Source organism: Arvicola amphibius, chromosome 5, assembly GCF_903992535.2.
Source record: "Arvicola amphibius chromosome 5, mArvAmp1.2, whole genome shotgun sequence".
Classification (NCBI taxonomy): Eukaryota; Metazoa; Chordata; class Mammalia; order Rodentia; family Cricetidae; genus Arvicola; species Arvicola amphibius.
Genome location: NC_052051.1, coordinates 54883042 through 54891978, shown reverse-complemented (window position 1 = coordinate 54891978; position 8937 = coordinate 54883042). Strand labels below are relative to the sequence as shown.

Genomic DNA, 8937 nt, shown 5'->3' with positions numbered 1-8937 from the left:
TCTAGTGGTAACCAGGATGTTTGCTAGGGAGAAGGAAAGGCAGCTTTTAAGGGTTACTTCTGTGCTGGATTTCCTGCTTTTGGCAGTAGGCAGGAGAATTTGAGTTTCAAAGCCAGTTTGAACACACCGCCATCCATACCGGGGAGCCCTGGTTTCACCCAGCTTGTATGCACTTAGCCCCAGATGTCCTTGTCAATTCTGCTGTACTGGATCTGTGACACTTTAGTAGATTAGAAAATGTTTCCACTTTTTGGAACCCAAACCATCACACAAACAGCACTAAAGTTTGCATGCGTACTGAATGTTTTATTACTAGATTATAAAAATAAAATACAAAATAATTTTAAAACAGAACTTAAAACACTGTACAAAGCTTTAATATGGTACAAATGGGAAAATTAAATAAATAATTACACTTTTATGTACAGATGGCCTATACAAAAGCACTCCGTGTTTTTCTTTCAATGCTCTATGCCCTTGGTTGCCTGAGCAAAAACACATAAAGGGAAGACGTGTGGAGGGAAAAGAATACAGCACAATACATTTAAAAGAACTGCAAAGAGCACTTTCTCATCTAAAATGAGGATAGTAAAGCGGATTAAAGTAATTTAACTCATTTGTCTTATCCAATAAGAGAATTCTGGTTGTGACTAAATCTGATGACATTTGCCATAATAGCTTATAAACTTAACATTTATATCTAACACAAAATCAGACATGCCTCCTTTGCTGATGAAGTAGGTGCTATTTTAAGAAAGGTGTCAAAGGGAAATGAGAACTGTAAATCAAAGAACAGCAAGGTGGCACAAGCAAGGATCATCAGATCTGTTCTTTGTACTCGACACATCTAATTCAATCTCATCTAAGGTTTTTGCTCTGCTGGGATGACAGACACAGACCACCAAGTGTAGGTAATCCGATTTCAACATCCTGAGTGGCCCAGTGCTACATTTCCTTTGTCTTAAAAGAGGTTTCCTTTATTTTCCTGTATTTTAATTTCTGAAGTCTTTAACTTAGAGAACTAATTACAGTAATTGATGAAGAGTTCAATGAAACTATTTTAGCCAGACGTGGTGGTAATGTACACCTTTAATCCCAGCATTCCGATAGGCAGAGGCAGACATATCTGAGTTCAATGCCAGCCTGCTCTACAAAGCTAGTTTCAGGACACCCAAGGCGAAACAGAGAAACCTTGTCTTAAAAAACCAAACCAAAACAAAAAGAAATGTTTTGAATAGTCTCAAAGCTTTCTTTTCATCAAACTCCCTAAAATAAATCATAGCCAAACTCTGTAGCCTTGTTTACTGCTGCAGATGAGCAAAAACACCTGGATAGTCTTAAGTCTGCTTGTGATACAAGTGAACTTTTGAGGACTTAAATCATGTTTTATGAGAGTTTTAAAAAGCATCATATGGCAAGGATAGTCTACATAAGACCTAGGTTTACTAATGTCTTTAGTTGAACAATCCTGTGTACAATACAAAACAATTTTAAATTATAGAGATATAAATCTATCCATTGTTAGTGCAAAACTATGTTATTAGCAAATTCTGTAATTCTATAGTCTCAAAGATCTGCCATTCATCCTGATGTTGGTCTAAAAACTCTGGCTGAAGGTACCAGAGAGGTCAGCATCACTAGTCTACAGTGTGGATACTATCACCCCCACTTAGAGAGGGCAGAAGCTTGTTACATTGTAAGGGCAATGGAAGGAATGCCACTTTACTTTTGCTACAGGGCTTCTTAAAACCACAGTTTGAGTGTAGTATAGAAAGATAATCCCATTACCTCAAACATGCCTTGAGCAGCCTGGCTATTAGTTGTTATGTGGGAGAGCAAATCCTGAAGTCATTACTGAGTAAATCTTTGCCATTTAGCATCCTGAGATTGTGTGAAACCATGAGACAATCTTGTCTCTAATATTCTGATGTAATCCTCTCACAAGAAGAAGACCTTATCCAGATTCCCCTCTAAGTGAACAGGGGTTCTTGTCCCACACTTAAGAGTTCCCTAGTAACTTTAGGGGTCCTTTTCCTGTAGTTCTGGCAAGCAATGTTGGGTAACAAGATTCTAAAGGCTCCAAAACTGTGTTAAATTTCTGGAGAAATGGCCAAAGTATGGCAAATCCCCAACAACGAGGAGTTTCCACTTCGACATTCTACACACTAGAGCTTTGTAAGGTTTTGCTGAGGACGGGAAGTGGGGTGTACCGATAAGCACTTGGTACATACCAGGCACCACAATTCCCACACTGTCCAAGCTGTGGAACTGCATAAGTTTCCTTCCATACTAAGTAAAGGTCTAAATATGCGCCAGCGTGACTTCTGGACTTGGGTATATGTTGGCATGTAAGCACTACCACAGTAGCATAGATTACATGCTGCAATCCTATAACACATTTGGATTGAATCCTAAATAGCTATTCTACAAATATATTGTCTATAAAACAAAATTCAAGAAAGTTAAACAGTGTAGTTTAACTCACCTATTATTACCTCAGTGGAAGAAGTGCTAAATGACCCTCTCCCCAGAAATAGCCCAACACAAAACAAGAAATAGGCTCATATTTTAAAAGGGAATGCAAACAAATTTATCCTTACATGAACATGACAGAAGAAATATTTAAGATGTGACAGATACAAAAGAATGAGCGGGAGTATGCTCAATGAAATACACACACACACACACACACACACACACACACACATATACACTCACACACATACATATATGAAAACTTAAAAAAAAGGAATTCATTTTTGCTGTTTTGGAGACAGGTTCTCACACTCAAGCCCAGATGAACTTGAAATCCCTATGAAAGTTGAGGTTGGCTTTAGAGTCCCATCTTCCCACCTCAGCCCCTCAAGAACTGGGTTAGAAACATAAGCCACCATGCCTAGCTAACAAGTTTTTAAACATAAAAAACTTTGATCTCCAAGGCTAAATCTAGATTATCTACAAATATATTTTAAGATAGCATTTTCAAGATGCAATTTTCTTTAAGCCACTGAATTGTGGATCCTGTCACCAATTCCTAATGTTAAGAGTAGAAATGTAAAATTTTTGCCCTTGAAGAAAGGCACCTGTTTGTCATCAAGGTTATTGGGCGTAGAAAATCTCATTGTGACTTAGTTAGCTATCTGGTCTAGGTTTATAAAACATGCAGCAATATATACTTTGTACAATTGATGCAATCATAGAAACAGTAACCTAGGAATCTGTGGCTGGGAAGACATCTCCGGTGCCAGCTGAAGCCCCTCAGTTCCCACAGTGGCCAAGAGTGAAACAGACAGACATATTGCACATGTAGAACACCACATCAGCACACAGTGGTTTAGTATTCAAGAGCAAAAAATGTAAAGTGGGTAATGATAATAATGGGCCCTTGGCCATTTTGTTACTTGTTTGTTTTTTAGGCCTTGATTAACTTGTAAGGCAACTTTTACCAAAAACATTCATTGCAAACCATGCAACTAAAAACCTGTGTACCAAGGCTGGAGATAAGTGCCTGGCTGCAGACAGCTTCATTGGAAGGTGACTTAAAACCTGTATCTTAATGCTGAATTGGACATGATCCAATTTCCTCTGCTGTTCAATATCCATTGACGTCAAATGTATTTAGGCTATGCAAAATTATTAGGTATGATTTTAATACTTCACACAATTCACAAAGCCTGAAAGTCAGTAGTAAAATTTGGGGGCAACATTAGGAACTAAGCTATTTTTAGGAACTAAGTCCTTTTTTTTTTTTTTGTTAATCCCAGGACCACGGCAAGGGCAGGTGTGAGTGAATGACCTGTGCAGATGGAAGCCAGGAGGTACTTGTTTTCCAAAAGATAATTTAACCTCAGTCTCACACTACTTTCATTATAGCTTTGCTCATATTTCTCACCTTAAGTAAAATAGCCAAACTGTTTATATTATTTGGATGACCTGTAGCTGAAATTTCTCAAAATAATGAACTGACAAAGCCAAACCCCAACAAAAGCTTGACTCCCTGGATCACACTCCTGGTCCAAGTGTGGCTTAAGGTTGCCAACTTCTATTTCCAACCCGAAAGAACTGTAACATCTAAAAGCACAAACTATGCTTATTAATCTCTTTTGTGTGCATATGTTGCGGGGGTGGAAAAAGGGTTTCTCTGTGTAGCTCTGGCTGTTCTGGAACATACTCTATAGACCAGGCTGGTCTCAAACTCAAGAGATTTGCCTTCCTCTGCCTCCCAATTGCTGGGATTAAAGGCGTGCACCACCACCACCTGGCTCAGTTTTTTAATCACTATATCAGAACAGCATTTAATAAATGGACCTACTGATACATAAAATATAATTAGTCCATTTCCTTTTCTTCGGAGCAAAAACATCTTTGGTTGGCTCTTTTCCCTACATTCAAAATAAAATATTCTCACATAATGAGGCCATTTGTTCTCTGGATTTTGATGAGTTTGTTAATGACATGTAGAAAAGGAAGCAACACATTAGAAGGTTGGAGAAAACAAACCCAAACAGAAAACATCCTCTGTCATGCTGCCATCACCCTGGGTTTTGACTGTCAGCAGAAAAATTCAGAAAAGAAGTCTGGCCAGTATTAGCTTTCCCAGTGGTAACTGTTAGCACATTTCTGACTAGAGAGGTCAATATTAAGCTGACTACTTTTAGCATCCTTTAGCTAATGTAACACAAAGAGAGATAATTTCTTAATTCTCCTACATCCCATCCCCACTCCCATTCAAAAGAGTGACATGAAAGAGGCAACTTTCAGAAAATGTTTTAAAAATCAACTGATGCCAGATCCATACTTATAATGCCCATCAATCCACCCTAAACATATGGACAGCATTATGTGGCTAACAGGAGTAATCTTTGAGCCTGTATTACAAGCATAACCTGTTTAAAATTTCACCTATTAAGATACTTTCTAAATGAAAATTAAGTATCTTATACTTGGCTTGCTAAGGACTGCCAACTGTTGCACTATGCACCTGGAAGGCAAGAGGATCTTAGGTGTCACATACCCAGGACAATGAAGATAGGCAATGCCAAAGTGTACACAAGGCACACCATGGGAAAGGAATTTCATCATCTAGGATTTTGAAATTACAAATGCAGAATGAGAAAGAATGGATTTATATAAGCATATGTATCTATATTTATAATATTTATATAATTTACCATGAAAGACATGCAAGTAGTATTGCAGCAACTGTTCTACAATATAATACACAAGGGTCAGTCTCCAGTTGTAACAGACAAACAGTAAATGTGCCTTATCTGCTGCACTGCTCTGAAATGCTTGAACCTGGAAAGAACGTAGATTACACACTATGCCACATTTCTCCAGGGAGACCTTGTGTCTCAGTGTAGTGTTCCAAGTTTGAAAATGCTCAATACAGAAAACAAGTGCAGCATCAGGGCAGCTGGGATGCAGTACTGAACATTCTCACTTAGTGAAGAAATACACCTCCAGCTCCATCCACCCTTACCTCAAATTCAATTGTTTTAGGTTTGGCAGCAACACAAGATCAAAGAGAAAGTATATGTTTGTTAGAAGGCAGATTTCAACAGCAGGCAGATCAATTTCCCTTACCTCAATAAGGTTTTTATCATACTAAACACTCACAGGACATCAAATAGCCCACTTAAAAAGTCTGGTACTCTTTAATTTGCCTGATTTAGAGAGTGAGAATAGAACTTTAAATTGAGATTATGTGGAGATCAGGCTAAGAAGCCCAAGCATAGAACAATACAAGAACCAATTTATAAAAACATTGAAAGAAAACTATTTAACCTAAATTTATTTCCCCAGATATTCATTCCTTATTGGCTAAGTGTATATAACTAAGTGTGTAAAATTTAAAATATGAAGATTATAAGCCTCAATAACATACTTAATTTCTTTCTAAATCTCCAAAAGCATAAACCACATTCCAAAGTGTTGTGCTTTCCTAGTGCCATCTTGAAGGCTGACACTATAGAGAGCGCAGGGAGGACATAAAGGGAGCTGTCTCCTCTGGTCAGCCTCCTTCTACAGGAGGAGATGTTGTTAGGTACGAGGGGATGCTCCTACCTTTAAGGACATTGTCCCACTCTCTGTTCCTCTCCAAACACACCTGCCCCAAACAGCTCTAGCTAGACACTGCTTTTTTTTTTTTTTTTAAGATAAAAATATGAGTTAAAAACTGTGGCCAAAGGAAAATAGCAAGGTTTGACTAAATAAGGGCAAATGGATTTTAAAGTGTTAGTGTGTGCGCTGAGACCTTTATTAGGGTGAACTGTTAAAATAAGAGGAAAGGAACATTAATTTTAAAACAATGTAAAACCTGGGAAAGATACTAGGAATGAATGGAAAGAAAGGTGTGGATTCACTAAATAAGCACACAAACCAAATATACCCAAATACTAGTTTCCTGGCAACAGGCTTCTTATATATTTGGATGTCAGCACAATGACTCTCCAAGGTTAGGAAGTTGTAAAGAAAAATATCAAACACTTTTGCTATACTCTTTGAGTAGAGGGTTAACAAATTAGGCAAAATCACTTAAAATCCCATTCTATTTCCTATCCTCAATTTTCTGTTTCGAGGGTGGCTGTAACAAGAGCTCATGTAACAAGTTTCTTCCCCTTGGATTTTGCTGGACTGAAGCATTTGACTCCTGATCTGCTTCCTACCTGCCCTAGGTAATTCCTTAGTATGTTATGTACTTATGTCTTCTTATCAAATAACTGATCATGTTACTTTCTTTTGTAAGAGAAGATCAACACTGATTGTTTGAAACAGACAGTACAGGGACACACATGCATCAGGTCTAGGAGGAAGATCTCACACCTTTCCCAGAGATGCAGCCCACTTCCTTCCTTATCTGCTGAGTTTACTAGCTGGCTTACTCTTCCCTGGGGGAGTTTTAGAGCTGGCTGAGTGGTGGTGGAGGCTGCCAGATCCTTTTGGGCCATTCTTGCTGGGTTTGCAATGCTCTTGTTGGCAGGACCTCCTGGAGGATGATGATCCTGAGTGGCTGGGGGGTGACTTGCTTCTCCCCAGATGTGGGGACGAACTCCTCTGGTCATGGTGGGGTCGTCCAGCCCGAGATGGTGAGGAACTAGATGTTCGAGGCAAGGATGAGCTTCGAGGAGAGGCACTGGGACTCCTGCGAGGTACAACTGGACTCTTGGGTGGTGTTTTGGGATTGTGAGGAGATCCTGGGCTCTTGGATTGAGGAGTACTCCGGGGTTTCTGAGATCCATTTTGAAGAATTTGGGCCAGGCGAGAGAAAAGGTCTGAGTCAGAGTTACTACTCCCTAGAACTTTATATCTGCGTAGCCTTAAAAGAATAGAGAAGAATTAATTATTTTTGGATATGGGACCTCAAAAATTCATTATAAGTGTGCCTAAAAGCTACAGTATCCCAAATCATAATTTTATGAAGTATGTCAAAACCAGGAAATACACTAAACAGATACTGAGTTTCTTTTTCACATGTATACTGTATGTGACACTAGACAGATAACATCTGCTATGTCTCTTTTTCCTTTTGATTAATGTTTGTTTCCTTTGACAAGGTCTCCCTATGTAGCCTACATTGGTCAGGAGCTCAGTATGTAATCCAGGCCAAGTTGGCCTTAGCGTGACATTTTTCTGCCTCAGCTTCCCAGGTAGTAGGATTCTAGATATTTACCATCTCTTAGCTTTCCATCATTCCTGACCAAACACACCTTAGTTTGTATGGTTTAAAACCCCAATAGGGGCCAGGGGAATGGCTGGTAGGTAAAGGCTCTTGCCATGAAAGCCTGGTGACTTGAGTTTGATCCCTGGAACCAACATGAAGGTGGGAAGAGAGAACCAATTCCCCAAGGTTGCCCTTATCACACAGCTCCGTGGCACATCCCCACACATACACACTCTCACACTAATTTTAAGTAAAGACTTTAATCTTTAAAGGGTTCTGTTATATAGTCAGGTTAACTACCTATTGTCTTGCTTCAGAATTTCTCAAGTGTCATCATTACCACCATGTCTAGCAGTAATCAAAATTTTTTGTTTTTATAATGGTTTTCTAAGACAGGCTCTCTCTTAAGTGACTGGTGAAGCTTACTGTGTAGGTCATTATTGCCTTGAACTTGTTCTGCCTCAGTCTCTCAAGTGTTGGCATCCATGTGTGCTATCACAACTATATTTATAATCAATTCATACGGAAGTATGGGTTGTCTCTGTACCATCTTTATTAGTTTAATCCTTAAGGTCTTAAACTACTGTTAATAACAAAGTGGAATGTTAGTCTGACTGGCATTTAGAGGTAGGGCCTTTGGGAAGTGATCAGATTACACGAGAGTAAAGGAAGACTCACATATGTAGAGATACACAAGTATTCAAGTGTTGTGACTAAGGGGGTACGGCACTATTTAGAATTCCAGTGAACTTCTTTAGAATCTCATTCTCCTATGATAGCCTGTCTCTTGTAAATGATTATAGTAGTATATCAGGTTTTAAGTAGAGAATATATATATATATATATATATATATATATATATATATATATATATATACACATTTTTTTGATGCCAGGAACTTCTCCCACCTAGAAAACAAATGCAGAGAAGAGTCTGTTGAATGTAGTTATTTTAGAAATCTGAAGTGAATTAAAAGCTTGCAATACACAGAGGAAAACTTGGATCATAAACTTCAGTTAACTTTGTCAATTTCAGATTTTAGCAAGGTAGTAGCTACCCATCCCACCTTCAGCACTGTGGCAGTCAACTATGTAATAATTTCTAAAGCAGTTGGCATACAACTTGAAGGAATCAGAGTAAGCAAACAAAACAAACAAAAACTATCCTTAGGCTGTAGATATGGCGCAGAAGCTAAGAGTACAGTGCTCCCAATGGATCAGCACCCACATTGGGCAACTCATGAGCACTTTTAACTCCAGCTACAGGGGATCCT

General features: G+C 38.7%; 1 protein-coding gene across 1 annotated transcript in view; it reads right to left on the bottom strand.

The window, feature by feature from the left end:
• Positions 1-285: 285 nt before the first annotated feature.
• The window catches only part of Ttbk2 (tau tubulin kinase 2), a 123690-nt gene continuing 115038 nt past the window's right edge, over positions 286-8937 (bottom strand). Inside the window, 1 exon segment of the mRNA XM_042055143.1 lies at positions 286-7318. Within this exon segment, the coding sequence (XP_041911077.1) occupies positions 6856-7318 (463 nt within the window). The 3' untranslated portion in view covers positions 286-6855.